The 24710-nt window shown below is 32.1% G+C and overlaps 1 protein-coding gene across 1 annotated transcript in view; it reads right to left on the bottom strand.

Annotated features, from left to right (window-relative positions):
• Window positions 1-1869: 1869 nt before the first annotated feature.
• Window positions 1870-24710, bottom strand: part of LOC107441206 (CUB and sushi domain-containing protein 2) — an 82852-nt gene continuing 60011 nt past the window's right edge. Inside the window, exons 7-13 of the mRNA XM_043043303.2 lie at window positions 23052-23183; window positions 21869-22045; window positions 19243-19422; window positions 18061-18240; window positions 15273-15356; window positions 10081-10162; window positions 1870-3234 (exon numbers count right to left, since the gene is read on the bottom strand). Of these exons, the coding sequence (XP_042899237.1) occupies window positions 2925-3234; window positions 10081-10162; window positions 15273-15356; window positions 18061-18240; window positions 19243-19422; window positions 21869-22045; window positions 23052-23183 (1145 nt within the window). The 3' untranslated portion in view covers window positions 1870-2924. The remainder of the gene's footprint in view (window positions 3235-10080; window positions 10163-15272; window positions 15357-18060; window positions 18241-19242; window positions 19423-21868; window positions 22046-23051; window positions 23184-24710) is intronic.

Raw genomic sequence — 24710 nt, 5'->3', positions numbered from 1 at the left:
AGCTTCGACGCTATTTTTTGAATGGCTTCACCGATTGGCAGACAATTGAGGATTATTTTTCTAATATAAAGTTTACGTATATCTATAAATTAAAGCAAATTATAAAACAACACAATAATGTTGTATGAAAATGAAAATAGTTTGGTGACCACAGACAATTGAAATCAGTGATTTTTGCTAAAAGTCACTGATTAGCTGAATTATTTTTTATTGTAAGCTGAAATTATTTTTTGTTGAGACAACACAAAGCTAGCTCACCTTTCATTAGTTTTTAATAATTTTTTAGGCCCCTCAGAAATTGTGGGCCCTAGGCCCATGCCTATTGGGCCTAGGCGATAATCAGGCCCTGTCTATAGTTGTAAGTCATTGTTATAACTTAAGCTTCGACGCTATTTTTTGAATGGCTTCACCGATTGGCAGACAATTGAGGATTATTTTTCTAATATAAAGTTTACGTATATCTATAAATTAAAGCAAATTATAAAACAACACAATAATGTTGTATGAAAATGAAAATAGTTTGGTGACCACAGACAATTGAAATCAGTGATTTTTGCTAAAAGTCACTGATTAGCTGAATTATTTTTTATTGTAAGCTGAAATTATTTTTTGTTGAGACAACACAAAGCTAGCTCACCTTTCATTAGTTTTTAATAATTTTTTAGGCCCCTCAGAAATTGTGGGCCCTAGGCCCATGCCTATTGGGCCTAGGCGATAATCAGGCCCTGTCTATAGTTGTAAGTCATTGTTATAACTTAAGCTTCGACGCTATTTTTTGAATGGCTTCACCGATTGGCAGACAATTGAGGATTATTTTTCTAATATAAAGTTTACGTATATCTATAAATTAAAGCAAATTATAAAACAACACAATAATGTTGTATGAAAATGAAAATAGTTTGGTGACCACAGACAATTGAAATCAGTGATTTTTGCTAAAAGTCACTGATTAGCTGAATTATTTTTTATTGTAAGCTGAAATTATTTTTTGTTGAGACAACACAAAGCTAGCTCACCTTTCATTAGTTTTTAATAATTTTTTAGGCCCCTCAGAAATTGTGGGCCCTAGGCCCATGCCTATTGGGCCTAGGCGATAATCAGGCCCTGTCTATAGTTGTAAGTCATTGTTATAACTTAAGCTTCGACGCTATTTTTTGAATGGCTTCACCGATTGGCAGACAATTGAGGATTATTTTTCTAATATAAAGTTTACGTATATCTATAAATTAAAGCAAATTATAAAACAACACAATAATGTTGTATGAAAATGAAAATAGTTTGGTGACCACAGACAATTGAAATCAGTGATTTTTGCTAAAAGTCACTGATTAGCTGAATTATTTTTTATTTAGTACTTAAATCAAGGCATAGCTAGCCCACCTTTAATTAGTGCTTTTACTAATTTTTGAGGCCCCTCCGAAATTGTGGGCCCTAGGCCCATGCCTATTGGGCCTAGGCTATAATCAGGCCCTGGAATCAGTCAACAATGTCTCACGTGAGATTAAGCAGTTTGTGCATGCTCAGTGTGCATAAGAAAAGAATCAAAGAAGACTCAGAATTCATTGAAAACGTTATATACGGATTTGGTCAGCAAACAAGACGATTATAATTCTTGTTTGATTAAACAATTCTTTAATTGTCTATGTATCAATGATTACTTAATTATTTGTTTTTGAAAAATATATTTTTAATAAAAAAAAAATTGTTTTTCTGTATCTCTTTAATTGTTCTTAAAAAAAAAGCCAGGAGGTGCAAGTGCGCCCCCTACAGGCGCCCTTGTCTACTGCAATGTTATAATAACCTGTTTGTCTAAAAAATGATTATGAAAATTCTAATGCTGGAAATTATTTTTCAAACAATAAGAAGTCATTTTAAAAACTAAATAATATTAATTTATTTACATTAAATAAAACAAATTAATGAACACTAAACAGATATGTCATGCATACATATATAAATGAATTTTACGTCACATATATTCACAATGTACATTTATTCACAATGAACTGGTATAAAAGTGTCATAGTTTCAACTTTTTCTTTTTTATAAACCATAATTTATGTTTTGCTTTTCAGTTCTTTCTGTAGATTTTGCAGAAAGTAATGAACTTTGCTCTTATCAATAGGTTTTCTTCAATTCTCAAATGCTTCTAGTCAAAATTTTGAGTATTTTAAAACCTTGGTTATTACTTAAAATAAGAATTAGGATTAGTTTATAAATTGAGAGAATACGTTCCTTCAAGTGCGAAGATAAAAACTTTTGATTGCAGCGCAATTGACAATCTAAACAACTGCAAAAATAATTTGTTGTAAAAAAATATATATAAATTTAATTAATTCTATTAATGGAATGCCTTATGTGCATTATGAAACAAAGCATGTTTCTCTTATTTAAGTCACAGTTCTTCAAAAGTTTTTGCTGTGCTATTTCTCTTATTAAAATAAATAATTTTTAAATGAAGTAGTAAGCATAGAATATACTCAGTTTTTATAACAACTAATTGTTAAGAATTTTGGAACAATTTGTGCATGTTAATAAATATAATAGTATTAGAAATTAATGTCAAAATTTTTTATGCTTGAAAATTTTTTTTCAATTTGATCTATTTTTTTTAACATTAAATATCCATTCAACGCTGGTATTTAGAATTTCTGATGTAAACAAATTATTCTTTTCTACATATGTGTATTTCTATTTCAAACACTGGCAATAAGTATATTTCATCCAGTTTTCATAACTTTCATACATAATCATGTATCAATTATAAGTCAGATCCAATCATAAATAAAATCTTTTAACAATATAATCTATCACAGATGACTCATAAATAGTTTATCTGAACATTTAAATAGTTCCTTGTCACCTGACCTACATCATCCTCTTGTTATTGCACAGTAACTATTTTTAGTATTAGTCGATCCACTTCAGTATCCTGTGCGTTTCTCATGCTGTTTGCACCATCTTGAGGTGGATGCTGTTGTTTCTAAGCTGACGTCACTGTTTCTATTAGAGCCGCCATGATGGTGCCTGTGTTGATGATACTGGGCATTTGTGGCATCTCTCAATCTTTCGCCGCTAGTTTTCCGCCGTTGTTTCTCTTCTGGAAGTTGAGACAATTCGGCCTGCATATTGCTTGGATGTCCTGGCCACATTTGTCTTTGGTAAAGCTTCTCTCTGCTGCCTTGACTGTCATAAGTGCTGAGAGAATCCAACGAATCTTGGCTGTTGGAATTTCTGTAAAAGGGGAAATAAAAAGTGACACATGGTGTTCTATAAAACGTTAGCTTTTAATGCATAATTTTAGAATCGTGATTGAAAAAAGCTAAAAACCCATGCTCATTAGAAGTTACAATTTAATATATTAATAAGGACTAACATAAGCATTTTCAAACTATGACCAACCACCGTAAAGGTCTATAAGAGCAAACTTAACCACTTGCCACGCTGGTCAAGATGCTTCTTTCACAAAATTACCTACGACGTGTTGTACACGTCAGCAGGTAATTATCACAACAACAAAAAGAGACGTTTGTGAGAAAGGGTTAGAAAAATTAGATGTTCACGAGAAAATAGAACGGATTGTTCCGATTTCTGGTATGCTTAATTCCTTACCGTGAGTTGCAATCGACTGTTTTAGTAAGCATACCTGTGAATTTATTTCTATTACTACGGGATGGCTGTTAAATACTGTGACACTCAAAATAATAGGAATTAATTTTAATCATTTAGTAAAACAATTTGTCTCTCCCTATTCCTGTCAATGGCACTTTCTATAAGTGCTGACGATTTTTGCTTACAGCAAAACATTTCGAATAAATTTCAAGATGGGATCGAAAAATTTGGTGGTTAAACAGTTTTTCGATCGCGTATTTTCAGCAGGTAGAATCATTAAGCAATTGAAATCTCTTGGGTTTAATGGAACATTTCTGTATAGAACTATAAATCAATTATTGGACACTAATAGCTGTAAAGATCGAGCCAGGTCTGCTCAGTTCGTACACAAGAACTCATTAAACGAATTCGCAAAAAAATCCACTTCGCTCTGTTATAAAATGGCTGCTGAAGAGAACGTGAGTCGGAGAACTATGCAGGTTATATTAAATGAAGACCTGGGTTTTTGTCCTTATCGCAAAAGAAAATTTTAAAAGATTACAAAAATGTAAGAAATCACTTAACCGGCGCTGTAACAAAAGTGTTGACAGAGTAATCTTTTTTCTGATGAGAAAATATTTTGCACAGAGCAAAGTTATAATACTAAAAATAATGTTGTATATGCAGCAACCTTTGACGATAACCTGAAAGTGTACGAAATGTGCAACACTTACAGAATAAGAATTCGGTAATGGTTTAGGCTGCAGTGTCAAATAGTGGAAAATGTCCCCTGAATTTCATCTATAAAGGGGAAAAAATCAATGCTGAATGTTACAAAAAGGAAATATTGGCTTCACATTTATTACCACATGCTAATAGATTGTATCCCAAAATCGGTTAGATATTTCAGCAAGATTCTGCACCGAACCGAAACAACACAGGCTTGGCTCCATGTCAATTGTTCGAAATTTATTAAGCAAGAAGAGTGGCCCCTTTCTTCACCGGATTTAAATCCTTTAGACTATTGTCTGAGGGGAATTCTAGAGTCTATAGTTAATGCTAAGCAGCACAAAAATGTTGAACCTTCTCAGAGCTTCTTGATTGCGTGAATGGGGAAAATGACCTCTTAAAATGATTCGTGCCGGCATCGGACGATGGCGTAAGAGATTAACTTTAGTAATCGATGGAGATGGTTGTCTATTCGAATAAAAAATTTTAAGGTAAACTTGCATTTATAAGTGTTCATCGTAGTTGTGTATTTATCATTTCCTATTTAATATCTATACAATAAAAGTATTCGATATTTGTAACTGAATTTTGTAGCCACTCTGTATATTTGAGAATGAAGCTTAAAGTAAAGACTGTTCTTAAAAAAGACAAAATACATTTAAGTACCTTAAATTTAATTCTTCCTGGCCTCTTAATAACGATTTGTCATAAGTTTGAAAACGTTTATGTGTTAACCAATACAGCCACTAATATCCCAGGGATATCCAAACATCTAGTGGACATACCAGTGCCGGATTACCCATTAGGCTATGGACTGAGGCCCCCTTAAAATGGATTTTTTTGAAAATAAATTTAAAAAAATTAAGAAAAACAATGATTTAAAAAAAATCAATTTCAAATATATATGTAATGATTATAAAATGTTATTATTATTTTTTAGTTCTAATTTAACAAAATAAAGTAAAATTCAATTTATTATTTTTATTTTAAATATGCTTTCTTGAATGAAAATATGTATAAATACTTTTATATTTGAATAAATAAAAAAATATACGAGAAAAAAAATTTAATCTAAGGCCCCAAAAATTTGAATGGCCTAGAACCCTACGTACTCTGAATCCGGCACTGGGACATGTTAAGACTTCTTACAGATATCTAAATATCATTTATGGATACCTGGAGGATATGGTTATTTATAGTTTATTATAGATATATCCAGACATGTTTAAGTCCTAGATATGGATATTTTGGATATCTCTTGGACTCTTATTATCGATATGTTTTAGATATAGATATTTGGATGTTTATAGGCCTGATATAATTATAAATTGAGATCTCTAATAAGCATTTTTTTTTACCTTGTTTTTTAGAGGATTCTAAAAATATGTGCATACAGGAATCATGTGACATTTCAATTTCACAAATTCGCTTTAAGTGGAGTCCTTAAAAATAAATGGAGTCCTCCACTTACTTTTAAGCTTGAACATCGGACTATTGTATAATAAATAGAATTTTTTGTTTAACAATATGGTAGGTAAAAGTTTAACTAAAGAAAAGGAAAAAAAATTGCACCATCAATATTTGACCAACTTGTACCACCATTTGTATACGCCACCAGTTTTTGACCAAACCTTGTTTCCTTCGCCCATACTATACAGATAGACCTTTTTTCTTATCCATAATAAAACCCTCACAATTTTCTTTTAAAGAAGAAGAAGCCTTAATGCATGCAGAAGACCATAACTAAAGGAAATATTTGTAGTGGAGGGTAATATAAATAGATATTACCTTGAAAATATTTCTTGGTACAACTGAGGTGATGGTATGTTTTTCTGTAGATATTCTGCAATATCTGGTTTGCGTTCGAAAGGAGATGGTCGTACGTATATTTTACTTCCTATTTGCTCCCTGTTAGAAACCGAAAATACATTTCAATTTCCACAAGCGAGCTATTTTTTAAAAAAAATTCTTTTAATTCAATTTATCACCCATTCATATTTTGTGAATATTTGAAGACATTTTTAAACTATTAAATATTTTTAAAATCACGATAGGCGTTGTGAGAATGATGCCACACATTTAATTATTCTTCGAAAATTTTAAACTTGATATTCTGACGCTATATATTGCTGATTTTATTTCTTGGTCTAAGAATTGGTGGTTATGGTTTGAATTGGTATTTCACATCTGTATCATCTCATTTATCATTTTGTATTTTTTGGACCAAGCTATTTTTTTTTCTTTTCTTAAGGGTAAAAAAAAACGAAGCATTTGTTAATATTTTGAACATTCTATCGATTAGATCAAGTCGATTTCCATATTTGTAAACGCATGTAAAATCTATCATATTGTTGTGATCGGGAAATTTTCATTTGTCGTTATTTTTATATAATTATTTAATCTCGAAAAGAGAAAAATAATTTCAACAACTGTAAAACATTTTTAGAATTCTAATTGCTCATTTTAAAATAATAACTTCAAAAAAATTCTCCCTTTTTTTTTTTGAAAAAATGTATTGCATGTATGTGGGAGTGGCGCGTCTGTTATATGTTTTCTTTTAAGTCTTAATAAACATATAACTTAAAAGAATTAATATTCGAAATATTTAAAAGTAATTTTAACAGGCATTTGAATGAAATTTAAGGCATGTTTGCCTGAAAGCTGTGTTTTAATAATAATAATGTTTTAATAGCCGTAATTAAAAAAGCGGTGTTTCACAAAACCGCTTTTTTTCGAAAATCAAATTTTCAAGACGGTATAAAGTTGTCACTATAGTCACATACTTTTTCTTTTTTTTAAAAAAAAAGGTATCCCAGAATAAGCTTGAAACTGCTTTTTATGTGAGGTTGACGGTCAAAAACGTACATGGGTGATTCTTTGAAAACATGACAATTCGGAACAAAAAATTTCTTCAAATTTAAAGCCTTCAAAATAATCTAATTTTTTTTGTATATTTATTTAGTTACATGTATTAATATCTTACAGCAGTGTAGTTTATTGACAATTGCTCAAGAAAAAAAAAATAGAAATTCACCAAGTTTTGAATGCTAGGAAAATGATATATTAGCCTAGAAGTTAAAAAACAGTAATTTTAAGCTAATAGCCTCACTCTTGGGCAATCGCTTAAGCTAATGGCTTAAGCGATTGCCTCACAATGGATCCCATCCCACTGTGGTATACCCAGCAACGAAAAAGCGGATGCATTGGCCAAAAGAGGTTGCTTTGTTAACCAAGCCCCAAATAACTTGGTTAGCTATAAGTCCACTTCATTAATGGTTAATCATACACTTAAGACAACACATATATCATTGGTAAAAGAACGGGCAAAAGAAAAATCGTGGAGAAATAACATCCTTAATCTCCCCGATTGCCCAAGAAGCAGTGCTGTAGCTGCCTTTCGTCTTGCTACCAAGCATGATTGCCTATACGCTCATCTTTTCCTTCTTAAAATAGTGGATAATCCTGCCTGCCCCCTCTGCCGCAGTGGTGCGACGATGAATGCTGAAAATTTCCTCAACTGTTCAATTCTCACAAAGAACTGCATCTACTCCCAATACTGGGAGGCCAGAGACCTTTTGTTCAATTTAAATTCTTGATTTAGTTTTTGTGTTTGATGTTTTGCTCTTGTTTTTGTATAATTCATCTCTTTTTCTGTATTTGTATTTTTCCTTTTTTTTTTATCTCTGTTCGGCGTTAGGATAATGTCTGTATCGCCTGCTGCATTGGAAATAAAAAAAATTCATACATATTCAAACATATTAGCCTAGAAGTTTAAAAAAACAGTCATTTTAAGCTAATAGTAAGTAACTCAACTTAAGCCTTTGCGGTAGATGGGCCATGAAATGCTTAAATTAATTCTTTTATCCACTGTAGAAAGAATCAAAAACGTTTTTGTTGCTCATATGTACAGAATAAAATTGTGTATAATAATCAATCATTAAATAAATAAATAATTTTGATTACATTCAAGTATATTACAATCTTACATAAACTTGGTATCAGGTTAATATTTGCTATCTCTCTTCACATTCAACTGTTTAAAAAAAATTCTGGTAACTGTTTCAATGCCTTGGCATTCATAAGCCAGGATAATGACAATTTGCCATTATATAGCATTTAACTTTAATTTAACATTTCGGCCTAAGATGTTTACATTCCGTAGAAAACAACAGGATTTCTTGAAATAACTCAGGTAAATCCGTGTAGTTTATGTTATTAATGATTTCAAGAAGACAGGAAAATGACATAAAAACCTACTCACCTTGAAAAATTGTTTGAAATAGGTTTTGAACCAGAAAGTGGGTTCTTTATTCATGCCGTAAGACATGTTCAGATAAAATAGTATTCTAATCAATCTATTAACATAAGATATTGATTGCTGGCGCTATCTATTTTGGTTATAAATCACTAAATAAAAGTAGCCAGGAAAATGACGGATTTTCTTGTGACGCACAAATTATTGACAGAAAAAATTATTTTCAACAAAGTTTTTGTAAATTATACCCTCTGCATATATTCTAGAAATGCTTACAATGGTTGAGATTAAAAAAAATGGGTATTGAAAAATTTATGGGAAGTTTTGAAGCTGTTATTATTGGAGATATTGTTTGTGACATACCAGGAAAATGACATTTTGAAATTCAAAAAATTTTTTTAAATATACAAAACAGTCAATGCTAGTATTAGGTTATTTTAAAAAGGCTAACAGCAATGCTATTAATTAAAATTTTTAAAAAAGTTCTTTTAGTAGTATAGTATTAGACTTGGAACAAGAGACTGTAAATTGTCATATTTCGTGAGAATCACCCACATATTAATTACTTTAAAAACATAATTATTGAGCAAATTTTAGTTTTTTAGATCAAAAATGTAAAATGACAATAAAACGATCTCAAATGCAGCATTTTAGAATTCCGTAATCTACAGGAAAATAACTTATTCTCCCTGAATCTAGATATGAATCTTAAGATGTGGTTGAAAATGTGCGTATCTGTTAATGAAAAACTATGGTTTTAAATTTACAATTTCACCCTCCCTCCAAAAAAATTGAACTGTAAGCTTATTCCAGAAGACTTAAGTATTTTTGAAATAAACTCTATAAATTTTCTTATAAACAGGTACCCACAATGACACATTTTTAATAAATTTCGGAAAAAAAGTTTTTTTTTTTTTATCAAACCCTAATTTTTCCCGAATCTGCGTTTTTTTGGGAGAAAATTTTCTGTTTTAGCAAATTCCTTCCGTTGCAGATCAATTAAGATGAGTTTGTTGAAATTATTTGATTGATAATTTCCCTTCGATATACTAGATTTTACTTTATGAATGCTAAGCAATTGACACTACTAAGAAGATATTTTACCTAAACGAAACAGAATATTCTCTTATAAGATTGAAATGAAAATTCAATACATTTCTTGATCATAACGAGGGATGCCTAAAACGGACCGTCTATTCAAGAAGTATCACCACAGACATAAAGACCTCCTAAAAATCAGTACTTTTTTGATGAACAAATTAGTGTTTGGTGAACAAATGAAACTTGTTGTGTTTGGTGACAGATCTGATCGTGGCGTTGTCACACTGGGCATTAGTAGAGCAAAGGGCTCTAATTTTAAAAGACTGTCAAGTTTATATTAGCAGCATGAATAGTACTTGACCTTAGAGTGCCCTCCGTATAAAAATAAAAAAGGTTTTCTTCCTTCCTAAGTAATAAAATAGTTAGAATACATAATTATTCAGAAAAAAATGTTTAAATAATACCTTCTAACAATGATCACTACAATGGAAACTATTACAGCCAAAAAGACAAAACCACCAAAGATTCCTAAAGCGATGATGCCACCTGCGTAGAGAAAACGGTATTAAAATCATCATCATAATAGTATCATATAATCAGAATTGTAACAACCCATAAAATATATTTTTTATCAGGTCATTAGGCAATAATTCAAATGTGTAATAAAACATATCTAAATGTTAATTTTTTACTACAGTGTTTATGAATAATAAAGACTACATTTATTTTGGATACATTTTAATTTCTACTTTGTATTCTTTAATGTAGGGTTAATCGGAAAGTAATTTTGCTTTTTTTATGAAAATGAAGGGCGATTTTCTTTTAGTGAATTAAAACATATTTGAATCAATTTTATTGAATCCTATCCCAGCAAACACAAACCTGTAGTTCCAGCATCACAAAAAATTCTGGCTGTCGGCAGCTAAAGCGTGGGGTCAGTTCCTGCTCTAAGTCACTTTCACCCCATTCTGGTCCAAAACCTTTTACCATCTTTCTGGCCGTAGTATAATTCCAAGCTCATAAAATTTTTGTTCCTTGATGCTGGCAGAAAAATGGTGATTTTTGAACTCCTTATGTGAAGTAAAAGTTATACTTTCTTTATTGAGACATTGTTGTAGAAAGTCCCCAGTTGATGGTATTTATACTACTTACAACACTTCTACCAGTAATAATGTTTGCACAGTTTATTATACTAATGCTAGTACTTTTAAATTGATTACAATGAATTATCTTATACTCCTTATATTACTGATGTATTTTTTTAATACTAATTAAATTATATATTCTAATGATATTATTTGGGCCGGGATAGGCAGGGACTCACGTTTGTGAGAACAGGAGTTCGAATCCAGACGGGTATCACGTGTCATAAATGGTGACTGGTGCGCGTTAAATCTGTCGGGTATCAGAGTTCCCGTAACACATTATACCTCTGGGGGTACTGAATTGGAGATGGATTGCTCTCTGGTTCAGGTCAAAACTACGATCTGTCGATGCATGAATGGGTCCGCCTTATAAAAGGGTGTGACAGAACTCTAATTCTTGGCCAGAGATGGCACCACTAGAAAACAAGAACAATCTCACCCCTTGGTTCAGTGGCTTACAACAACAACAGTTGATGATGCGCTTCAAAAATGCATTATTTTCTTGTTGTTTGAGAAGCAAATCATAGGCCTCAACGAGCGGCACATATTTCTTTCCGTAAGAACATGAGAAACCCCTAAATTTAATCTAGTTATTCCAATGAATTTAATCTCAGTGATCTCACGAATTTATTTGTACCGAGCCTCAACGGATAAAGCGTTCACCTTCCAGTGAGGTGAACCGAGTTCAAATCCCAGCGATGGCTGGTCGATACTAATTTCGCATCCGGCGCGCACCGACCACAGTGCTGGCGTATAATATTCTCAGTGGTAGACGGATCATGGGTTAGTGTCCCCTTGTCATCAGGCTAGCCGTGGGATATTTTCGTGATTTTCCTCTCCATGTAACGCCAATGCAGGTCAGTTCTATCAAAAAGTCCTCCACGACGGATAATTTCTCCCAATACTTGGTCCAGGAGCTACCTTGTCTTCTGGATTGGGTTCGAAATGACAAGGCTACGGAGTTGAACATTAATAGTCGCAATAGTTCGCCCCTACTGAAGATGCGACATCAATATCTCTTCTGATTGTTACTGTTTATTTTCTTTGTAGTGTTTGTTTCCTTAGTTTATTTCTAAGTAGCACCGTTTTCTGGATTTCATATTTAATATTCCACCTATTTGTTAAAACTCTAATTTGAAAATTTTGAATATGTTTGCTCATGTAATTGAACTGTTACGCTCACTTCGAACTTTCGGAGTGCCCCCGGATGCCCCCTTACGGGGGCGGGACGGGCTTAAGCTTGTTATTAATAGTCGCAAATAACATTCTACATACAAATCAAGACCGTTTTCGGAGAGGTAGATCGACTACCACAGCTATGAAGTCCTTACTTGAGAAAACTAAGAAAATAAAGGATAATGAACATCACGCACTGGGTATTTCCCTTGACATCAAAGGTGCCTTTGATAGCGCCCTATGGAACAAAATTGTGGAAGAATTGAATTCCTGCAACTGCTCCTATGACTTGGTTAAGTCGATTTCAAGCTTTTTGGATAACAGAAGAATTCTGTTTGATATCCAGAATGAGAAGTTGGAGAGGCCTCTGGCAAGAGGAGTCCCACAGGGTTCAAGTCGGACCGATCTTATGGCTACTTATAGCGAACACTCTTTTAAATATGAAAAGGGAATCTAATGAGCAAATAATCGCATACGCTGATGACTTCCTTTTACTTCTCAATGGAACATTTCTTGATAGACTTGTACACCAAGCCTCTATGATTTTGACGAAATTTGAAAATTGGGCTGCGTCTCACAATCTTCAATTCAGTGTCAAGAAAACTGTCGTGATTGTATTTCCCAAAGCCAATCGGGTCTCAAGATGACCAACTATAAAACTCTGTGGGGCTAACATTGCAACGAGGGAAACCATAGATTATCTGGGATTTAGATTGCATTATCAGCTTTCCTGGTTGCCTTACCTTGACTTTATCTATAGCAAAGTTACTAAATTTCAAGCTAAACTAAATAGAATTTCTGGGGTCGACTGGGGGATTGGCCCTGATGTTCGGAAATTCATCTACCTAAACAGCACTCAGAAACTTATCTTCTATGGAGCGGAAGTTTGGTTTTCCCCACAGGTAAGAATCATTAATAGATTGAAAAAAAATGGAAAGAACTTCTTTACTATCTATCACTAAGGCATACAAGACTGTATCTACTGACGCTCTCCAACTACTTGCTGGGACAATTCCTCTAGCTATGGCAGTAAACGTAGAAGCTCAACTTAATAATATTTTTCAACATGAAGAAGAACTTATATTTATCATCCGGCTGAAGAAGTTTTACTTAAATATCATCTACATTTACCTATTTATAAAGGACTAGAATTATTCACAGATGGATCGAAAATTTTAGTTAACAATGAATTTAAGACAGGACGCGCTTTCGTGGCCTATCTGGAGGGAGAACCAGTTGAAAGAAAAACCTTTCGCATCTCTGATCACGTTTCCGTGTTTAAGGCTGAATTATGGGCCATTCTCCAGTCGATTCGTCGAATTAAAGAACAAACAATTACAGACAATATCTCAATTTATACGGATTCCCTGTCCAGCCTGCAAAGCTTTGGAAAACAGCAACTCTGAAGAGTATTTAGTCCACTTAATTGGGTATAATATAGCCTACGTCACAGGTTGTGTTGTTCCTACTAAATTTAACCCATGAACGGCATTTTCTGCGAGCCTAACTTCAAGCCACAAATAAACAAACGAAGTGTTCGATCGTTTAAATAGCTGCTCGCCAGATTTTATTGCATTATAAAGAAAAGTTATTGAAACTAAATAAACAACAACAACTAAAACAAATAACAACAACTACTAATAACAATAACTAAATAAACAACAACTAAATTCCATTCGTTTAGCATTGCGTCATATGTTGTTCCTACTAAATCGAAGTAGTTGTGTTTTTTTCATATTATACCCAATTAAACAAGAATTCACAAATAATATCGTTTTACATTGGATAAAAGCACATGCAGGCCATATGGGCAACGAAGAAGCTGATAGGTTAGCCAAAGCAGGCGGACTGCAAGAAAAACTTTGGAACGCGAAAAATTGATTGACTGACAGGAGAGATGGAGTGACAGCTTTACAAAGGGAAGGCACACATTCGAGTTCCTTCCGAAAGTTCAAACGAGGAAAATCATGGGGAATTTCTTTTTAAATCAATTCCTAACTAATCACGGCTGTCATGGACAACATCAGGCCAGATTTTTTGGGGGAGCTCAGCTGTGCAGTACCTGTCAGCTTGTTGAGGATTGGGAACATATTTTAATCCAGTGTGCAAATTTTAAGCACATTAGACAGAAATTTTTTCATTCAAAAACAACCTATGAGTTTATAAAGCAGCATTGGTCAAACCCTAAAATAAAAAAGGGAATTGAGGAAATAATAAGAAAATTGTTTAGTAACAAGGCTCCTCCCTGAATCCTGATGGACTTTTGCTGCCTCTTGTTTTGAAAGATACACTTTAAATCACAGCTTATTAATTTACCTGTTAATGTTTGATTTTTACTTGAATTTTCTCTTAAAATGTTTTTTGTGCTTTAGTTTCACGCTTTTGTCAATCTCTGCCCCTATGTGATTCCTCATTTTCAAAATTTTAATCATTTGTGTTCCTAGAGTTTATACATATATCTATGTCTTTTTTGTTTAAAAAAAGGAAAAATATCCTGGTATTTGATACCTTTAGTACTGTTGTGCCAGCCGTAATTATATTCTGAGTTACAAACATCCTATATTTTCCATGTGAAATTGTTACCTCTTATTAACTTTGCACCCCTACTGAAGATGCGACATCAATATCTCTTCTGATTGTTACTGTTTATTTTCTTTGTAATGTTTGTTCGCATTTAGTTTATTTTTAAGTAGCACTCTTTTCTGGATTTCATATTTAATACTCTACCTATTTGTTAAAACTCTAATTTAAAATTTTTGAATATGTTTGCTCATGTAATTGAACTGTTACGCTCACTTCGAGTTTCGGAGTGCCCCGGATGACCCCTTACGGGGGCGGGACGGGCTTAAGCTTGTTATTAATAGTCGCAAACCCCAAAATTGGGTCGACTGTTCAACAATGGTTATGAAATAAAATTATTTCCCGGTTTGTATTATTAATTAATGCCTTTATTACGCCTTCATCAGCTTAAACTGGCGTGGTGAATCTTTATAGAAATTTTAAAAACCAGTTTTGACACTGGTGTATTGCCGATGCATCTTCTCCATACACATCGGATAATTTGTTTTTCCAGCTTGAACAGTATTTTTATTTTTTCGATAGCAAAGTATACCGAAAATGCTGCTTTTGGCTTTTTTTTTTTTTTTTGTAATTTGAAAGAGCACCCACCAAAAACTATACATCGAATTAATCAAACTTTTTCGCAAGTAAAACTTTCAAGTTTACCATGATTCGATCTACATTTAGATTTTTGATTCATTCCGAATGATTTTAAATTGTGGAATTTCCTTCATTCAAAAAAGACTGTCCTTTAAGAAATTGTAGTAACAGATTACCCATATTCAGTCTGGCTGCTATGGATGCTCGATCTTTTTTGCTTTTGGATCCGACTCTAGCGTTGTACAGCTTCTCTTTATCCACTAGAAGACAAAAACAAAAAAAACACTCAAAAGGACAAAAAAAAGCTTGTTTTTATGAGGGAATTTACTAATTACAACAAAAACATATATGTCTATTTTTATATGATTCTATTTATTTTAACTAAATTTAATCTGAATTATGTTAAACTAAATGCGTGTAGTGTGAATATTGTAAGAATTCTCTTCGAAGACATTTAAAATGGCAAACTCGATAATTTTCATTTGTTTTATTTAACTCTAATTAAATACAAACGATTCGATTCTGTTTAGGTTATTTCCAACTGGATACCTGCAAGTAACTTTATCGCAGGTATAATCGTGGCATTTGAAAGTCAATCAAATCAGGATCGTCGCTTAGAGATATCCAATTAAATCTGATTTGAATCACATGATAAAATGAACAAACAATTCCCGAAAAGTTGAGTTTTACGTTCATCAAAAACTAGAATTTTTTTTTTTTTGAAATGAACACTAGAAAGACTGAAGCTTAGTATATTGCCCAAAAGCAATCAAAATGACTGGATTATGGAAGAATAACTAATGCGTAAAGAATTTTGTTTAAAATTAATTTTTAATATTTTTTGTATCACTTACAGTTATATAACAAGTTACTAGTAAATATTAACAGAACAAATTATATGCTGTACAAAAAGTCACAAAATTCTAAGAAATTGTGTCATTATATACATTATCGTTCTTTCTAATTGAAAAACAGTCAAAATGACTTCCTTGGGCAATCTAATGTTTAAAATCATCTTACATCAAACATCCCACGGAAATGTGAGCTTTTATATTTTTTTTTCCAATGCCTACCTGGGTTAACTTTTCGTCCATTCAGACATTTACAGAGCAGATTTGTTGGCCACTCTTTCAGGAACACCCTATTAGGTGGGCCAACGTTGCTGCCACAGTAACGACCTATAGTACATTGAATGAAAGAACATCCATGCCTTGCCCGGGATTCGAACTCAGAACCTTTCTGATGTAATTAGGCATTGGGGAAAAAAATTTGGCCAGTTCCCTGATCCCTACACAGTCCGATCGACAAGTTTTTATGTACGGCGTGTTAAAATGATGCTTTTAACGGATTAATTATTCNGGGCAATCCAGTGTTAAAAATCATCCTACATCAAACATCCTACGGAAATGTAAGTTTTAATATATTTTTTTTTTTCAATGCCTACTTGTGTTAACTTTTCGTCCATTCAGACATTTACAAAGCAGATTTGATGGCCACTCTTTCAGGAGCGCCCAACCAACGAGCTTTTGTGGGCGAACGTTGTCGCTACAGTAACGACCTATAGTACATTGAATAAAAGAACATCCATGCCTTGCCCGGGATTCGAACTCAGAACCTTTCTGATGTAATTAGGCATTGGGGAAAAAAATTTGGCCAGTTCCCTGATCCCTACACAGTCCGGTCGACAAGTTTTGATGTACGGCGTGTTAAAATGATGCTTTTAACGGATTGGTTATTTTCGCCGAGTTCGTGAGTGAAAACAAGCGCTGTTATGAGAAAACGTTATTGAAATATCATTTTAAAGTTTCGAATCCCGACGGTGGCTAGTCGCTTCCGCATTGCACCCACCATAGTGCTGACGCGAAATATCCTCAGTGGTAGCCGGATCATGGGTTAGAGTCCCCTTGCCGTCAGACTAACCGTGGGAAGTTTTCGTGGTTTTCCTCTTCATGTAACGCCAATGCGGGTCAGATCCATCAAAAAGTCCTCCACTGAAGCAAATTTCTCCCAATACTTGATCCAGAAGTACCCTTGTCTCCTGGATTGGGTTCAAAATGACAAGACTACGGAGTTGAACATGAGTAATCATAAACCCAGAAATTTTGTCAGCTGTTTAACGACTGTTATAAAATCAGTTCAATTGCACACAGGATAAATTTTTTTTTTTTTAACGAAATGGAGATAATATGTCCTAAAAGTTAGGATTTTACATTAATCGAAAGCTAGAAATTGAAATTAAAAAACATCCTACATCAAAAATTGTACGGAAATTGAGTTTTTATGTACTGCGTGTTAAAATGATGCGTTGAAAAATTGTACGGAAATTGAGTTTTTATGTACTGCGTGTTAAAATGATGCGTTTAACGGATTAAGATGATGGGTCTCCGAGTTCGTGAGTGAAAACAAACGCTGTTATGAGAAAACGTTGTTAAAATATCGTTCTTCGTCAATACAAAACGTCCTATATCTCTTTGTGATTTATATATTTTTACAAAATGCCCTGAAAATACTCTCGAACGATGATACGAAATCCAATTATTTATTTATTTATTGTTTTTTTTTTATTTAGTAGTGTTTCCTATTCATGTTGTAGTTGGAAAGATCCATCGATATAGTTTTAGGATTAAACTATTGGATTTTGACTTCATAAATAGACTTATAATTTCCTGGAAATAAATGGTAAAGAACCTCAATTGTAAGTAATTGTGTTGCAATATTGTCCGCTGTAATATCGTTTGTAGAACTTAGACGAAATTTGAAATTTTCTTTAGTGCATTCTCTTAAAAGTGTATAGTGGGTAAAATGATTTCTAAAAATGACAAATGTACCAAATTATCTCATATAAAACGCAACCAATCTTCAAACTTTAGTCACTTTTTTAAAACGAGCATTTATAGTATAAAATTCAATTGAATATAGCATTGGCAATTCAATTTTTATGGTATAAAAATTAAATTTACTTACGTTCGCATGTTGGTGGTTCTGATTCCCAAAAACCAGTTGAATCGCAGGAAATGATTTTGTTACCAATTAATTTGAAATTTTCTTCACATTCATATTCGGCAGTGGTTCCCGGTACTGTTGTATTAACTGTGACTGTAACATTAGCGTGAGAAATGGAAGGTGGGTTGTGGCATAATAGTGCTGTAAATAATATTTCTGCGTTAAATGGGTTAATATCTATAGAATTTTTTTTGTTTTGTTTAACACCACTGCTTTGATTGGTTCAGAAAGCATGCCGACTGCTTATAATTAAATTGGTAACTAATTAAGACTACATAGAAAATATTGTATTTCTTTAAAGGTAACATTAAATATCAAAAGAAAAATTTAATAATTACGCATTACCACGATATACTAAAAAAAACTTATGCAGATAATTGCGTGAATAATTTTAGCAATCATATGGAAAAATAAAAATAATAGATCATGCTTCTTTTTTTATTGATTTTAAGTTTTTGGAGTTGTGCATCTTAGTATTAAGGTGAAGACTGAACTAAATTAAATGAACAATCAATGTGATTGAACTTAACACTTGCAATCCATTTCATCATTGATAAAGCTAATCAGTTCTTTCAATAATCAGATTTTCCTAAATGCTTTGCAGGACAGAAAAGTTCACATGAAAATTTTTCGATAAGAAATATACAGAATATGAAAAAAAGGAAACCAATTATTTCTCTCATAAATTTTAAAATTAGCTACAAAGTGTATCAAGAGTCTGATTGGAAAAACTATTATGTAACAATGTTTTCTACTCATAAATGTTCTACTTATGTCAGACTATACCAGAAGAAACATTTGCACTGCTGTTCTTTATTTTTGTCCTTAAACTGTATAAAAAAACACTGTATATTATGCCATATTGTTGCGGAAAGTGTCGGTTACTTTGAAAACATTGTGTTTTAACTTTTTGCGTGTTTGCAGCACCATCTATTGATACACTTTGTTACCAACTTTCAAATGTGATGAGAAGAAGTGTTCTGGTTTAATAAGAAGAACAACAGAAAAGCCTACAATTCTATCTCTTTTTTTTTTCAATTGATTTTTTAAATCGTTCATCAGTTTTGGGGCGTGCATTAAATACTGACTTTAAAATATGAATTTATAAGAGATTAATCTTTTTAATAAAAAAAAAGAACTCACGGTCGCATCTTGGTGGTGGTCCATTCCATTTTCTGTCTGCATCACACATGAGCTCAGATTCACCAACGAGTATGAAAGATTCCTGACAGAAATATTGCACCGTACTTTGCAGATGTTTTGTTCCATTAATGAGGGTGTATCCACCATTGGCAATATTGACGGGAAATCCACATTCTAGGTCTAAAATTTAATATGAGTTTTCAATAACTTGATGATCGGTATCACAATTGTGAACAATGTTTCAAAGCATGCAAAGGTTATTCACACTAAGTTTTTAAAATATTAAACTTTGTAAAATTGCAGGCACAGTTTTATATTTTAATGCTCTGAGTAATGCCTTTGGGTTTTTGTATTCAAAAATAAAAGGAAAGAATTTGAACGTTATTTAAAAGTTTGGCTTCATTATCAGATTATTATTATTATCAACTTATTCAGCAGGATTTTTTTTTTTAAATACTCTCTTTCTAAAACGAAAGACATTTAAAACGAATATTAAAACTATTTTGTTTTCCGTTTATTTTGGAAAATTGTATCTTAAATGTAGGTTTACCAAATTTTTTTTAAAACAATAACTGCAGCATTATAAATTTTTTCATTAGTTCTTTCTTGATTTTTCTTGCCAAAAAAATATCCGGTGCGAATAAGTAAAAATTAAATTTAGGAAAAATTGGCAATATTGTCTTATTCTTATTGACACGACAATACTGCTTCATTAATTTTCATGATAGGTACACTGCTGCTGCTATAATGCTAATTGGTTTTATATATATATATATATANTATATATATATATATATATATAAACTAAATATACTAAGGTTGATATCAAAATACCTCTGAATAGATCTTTACGGTCCACCAAAATGGATACCCACTGGAGGAAATGGTTGATTATGGTAATTTCTGACCTCGGTAATATCGGTATATGGTAATAGTTGACCTCGAGCAATAACGTTATGCCAAATTATATTGAATATAGTAATTAATCTCTATTTTGAAAGAATAAACTTCTAAAAATCCAGTGACATAAAGCTTCCACCGGGAAGGGCAACAAATAATAAATATTAAAAAAAAGAAGATAGAAATTGTTTTAACTTAAATAACTGTGTCGGTATTATAGTTTATAGTGTTGTGCATGATTTTGTAGTGTTAATTATTACTTATTTATTGATTTGTAATGCCACAATAGGCATTACATATTTCCTAGCTTTTAAAATTTATTTCATTTCTTAATTTCTTTCTTCTTTTTTAATCATTCTTAATTGAATTTTAATTAAATGAAACCCATTATTTAATTTTTATTACATTTTATGAAAAGCGAATATAAAATAGTTTATTCTTTTATTAACAATCCATGTAAGGGCTAACTTTTTATTTCAATACAAATGTAAGACTCATTCATTCAATGTCGCGATAGCTCTTTATTTCTTACCACTAAAATATTTCAGTTATGCTAATTCTCGCAGTCTTTTTGGTGATTCGCTTTCGCCAAATTATTTTCAAATTTAACATTGATTATGGGGGGTTGACTTTATTTTTGGCTACGTTATCTTTCGATAAATCGCCAACCATGGATCTCTTCCCATGCTCGTTACTGTCCGATGGGAATAATTCATTTACTTTCAATTTGGAATTATTGGCGATTGGATTGGGGGGGGCTTTGGGATAATAACTCTCGGGGGGGGGAGGGATAATAATTTTTTACATAATAATTCTCGATGTTAAGAGAGTGATTTTCTTGATACCTTTAAGGGATTTCTTATCTTTTTCTTTAATATTTTTGAATGTGGCCTTATTCTATTCAATATTTACTTAAAAAATAAATTTTTCCTGAACGATTTTATTCATTTTTCAGGGATGAATATCCTTATATCATATCCAATTAAGATGTATCTGAAACGGCATGAAAATAGGCTTAATACTACAATGATGCTAACCACTAAATTAGACTGATCGCCACCATCATATGACCTTTTTTCACTACATACTATAAATGGGTATTGAGCTAGTAAAGATATATATTAAAGGTTTATGCTAATATTACAAATCAACTGGTCCCTTTTTTTTGTAAATAAAAAAACTTTGTTATTTTATAAGTATTATACATATTTACAATAACTCTGTATTTATCTTCCAATCTTAGATGTATATATATTTTTTATTTACGTTTACAATTAAATTAATAATACTAAATCTATTAGGATAAAAAGGCTTTTACTACGACGAAGCAAATATGGATAAATATAATCGAGATCAAATTCTTGTAAAGCTCTTTTAGATGTAATGTATCCAAAAATCACCGAAATTTAATGTGTACAAATTACATTGCATAATTCTTTAAAAAATGTCAACCAGCATTTGAATTATCGTGGTAAGCTTGATTAAATCAGGGTGTTTTTTCAAACATGGAAACGATGGATCATTCGTGGCCTTTATTCCAAATCCGATGATTTTCAAAGATGTTTAAGCTAACTCATTCGTAAGATGCAATTTCTCCAACAAATCTGATATTAAGGAATAGGAATTAGTTTTTCAAAAAGAAGTAGTGATAAACAGATCCATTAAAAGAGAATTTTGTGTGAGACGGTAGAAACTCAGGATTAAAATTATTGCCAAAAGTACTTACATGTACATTTGGGTGCGAATTCACTGAAGAAACCTGATGGCATGCAGGTTCTCGAGCTGGGACCTAAGAGCAAATGTCCGGGATTGCACTGATATTCAATTTCAGCTCCTACATTGTTGGATCTCATCAATAGGGTGGAATTAACGGGTCTCTCAGGTTTTCCACAGTTTGATGGCCCTGTAAAAATTACATTTTACTTAATAAATTGAAAAAAGTATCCTTTCTTAGTTAAATCAAGGTTTTATATTTTAACGTAAAAATTGAAAATTTAAAAACGTGAAAATAGAGAAACTTTTTCCGAATAGAAAGTACTTATTTCTCTAGAAAGAAGAACAAATAACGAAGAGACTCCTTTTAACAACAAAACGATGAAAAGTTGAATAGTATTCATTAATATCCACTAAATTCCGTTATAATACGATTTTTTAGGCAACGAACTTGTTTTTGAAACATCAGAATAACATTCCCTACACGCGCCATGTTTATTGATTGCATAATTTTGATGAAGTGGACGAAATGAATTGTACTACAGTAGATCTCACTTTTTACGAGGTTTTAACCCAGCTCTTAATTCATAATGTTCGTGAATACTGTGCAATGACATTAATCAAACCGTGGTGGCTCAGGGGATAGAGTGTTTGCCTCTAAATGAGGTGTCCCAGGTTCGAATCCCAGCTGGGATTGGTTAATACGAGTTCTGCTTCCGACTCGCCCCGATCAGAGAACTGACATAAAATTTCCTGAGTGATAGATGGGTTATAGGTTGCTAGAATCCCTTTACTGTTGAGCTAACAACGGGAGGTCTTCGTTGCTTTCCTCTCCATGTAACGCAAATGTGGGTTAGTTCCATCCAAAAGTCCACCACGAAGGCTAGCTTGTCTCATTGCTTGATCAAGGATTGTGTTCAAAATTACAAGGCTAGATAGTTGAACACTGACATTCGTTAACTCAGAATTGGGTTAGCTGTTCAGTGCCAGTTATATAATAAAATAACTTGATGACATTTATCAAACGATGTAGATTTCTCGAACTATAAGCGTTTTAGTGAAGTTGAACATAGCAAAGCTATGTATGTATTTCATATTAACGTAACTAACTTTCTAGGATATTAATTTTTAGACCCTTTTAAATTGGAATTCTTCTATTGTAAATTATTTATGAAACTTTCCTTAATTATACTTACTATGTTCACAGATGTAGTTGAGTTCATTATCGCATTCTGTATCAGACCACAACCATCCATTCTTTCCGTCGAACCGTGAACAATTATCTTCTTTCGGAGGTATACTCCAGAAGGATATACTCACGTCTTTCCCTAATGAAACAGAAGAGAAATAACTTTATAAAATATACGGACCACAATAGACTAGAAGTCTATAAAATAAATTCGGCAACCGGCAATTTTAAACTATCGGTATTTACCTTTTGCGGTCGTGTTAAATTTCTATATAGTTGTGATAAGTGGTCGGAATTAATTTTAGTCGTATGGGTAGAATACGGAGGATAACGTAGGAAGAAAAAAATAATTTATTTCTTCCAATAGAAGGCAAAACGCTATTACGCTTAGACATAATTTGTAACATAATCCTTTTGAATTTTATATATCTCCAGTCTTATCTTACTTATAGTCTGAGGTGAACAGTATTATTCAATGCCTTAGATCATTATGGTTATTCGCTGTCGCAGCTGAGAGTAGATATACGACTGGAACGGTATAAAAGCTTTGTTAACTGAGAGTAACAATTAGATTGGAACAGTAACAAACAGCTCTGGTTGCTGAGAGTAGACATAAGACCGAAAGGGTTAATTTTCACACAACATTTTTAAATCTAATTCTCCTGCTATGGTAAATAATAAATGTTTTTGCACAAAACGTTAAACCAAACATAAAAGTTTCAAACAAAGGAAAAGACTATCAAATTGTTTCTTTTTTTCTATGTTATTGACTTTTTCATCATTAAAATATTTTAATAAGAGTAATTTCCGTTGTTGAAAAGTTAAGGTTTCTTTAATGGTTAACTTTAATCAATAAGAATAAAAGTTTTATCAGAAATTTTTCATATAAGTTGGAAGAGCCTCATAGATATTTCTATTATATATTCTACTATTTACTTAAAAATTGTATTTCGGAAAAATATGTTAAGATTTATTGCGCATTTTCATTTAAAATTCGATTTATTAATAGACTTTGAACTGGTAGAAAATTTGAGATAGAAGCTTAAAAATTAAAGATAACTTTCATTACCATTGTTAAATATTTTATGCGTTTGAAATGTTCAACCCTCACTTTTTTTTTCTTTCAAGAAAATTTATTTGAACAAAAACATATTTAGAGTGGAATTTTCTTTTTTAACGAAATACTAAACATTTTAGGCATTTTTTAATTAAAGAATCTTATCAAATATTTCATAATTAGAAAAACAAACTATCATATACTCCATGAATATCTATCTTTGTATTTATGATGTTAAAAAATGAGGGGAAAAAAACTATGCTATTAGCTTCTATATGCTGTCGTTATTTTACTATACACTCCCAAGTAATTCTTTATGTATTCGGTTTTCCGCAATGACTGCCCTTGAAATTTCCTTAGAATCTTTTCAAAAATGAATTAAAAAGAAATGCTCATTTTTAATAACAAATGTATATTCAAACGAGAAAAAAATGACAACGAAACTTTAAAAATCTGTTGACTCACAAGTGAAAAGGGTTAAAGGGAAAAAAATCTGGACCCGTTTGATTGCTAGATAAAACTTAAAAGTGTTTCAAATAACCACCATTCAATATTTCTCTGTCTCCTCCGCGGCAATAAAACAGGTTTTGTTTTCTGCCCTGCTTTTTT

Source organism: Parasteatoda tepidariorum, chromosome 4 (genome assembly GCF_043381705.1).
Source record: "Parasteatoda tepidariorum isolate YZ-2023 chromosome 4, CAS_Ptep_4.0, whole genome shotgun sequence".
NCBI classification, from domain to species: domain Eukaryota; kingdom Metazoa; phylum Arthropoda; class Arachnida; order Araneae; family Theridiidae; genus Parasteatoda; species Parasteatoda tepidariorum.
Note: the sequence above shows the minus strand (reverse complement) of the source record. Positions and strands in the feature narration are given on the sequence as shown.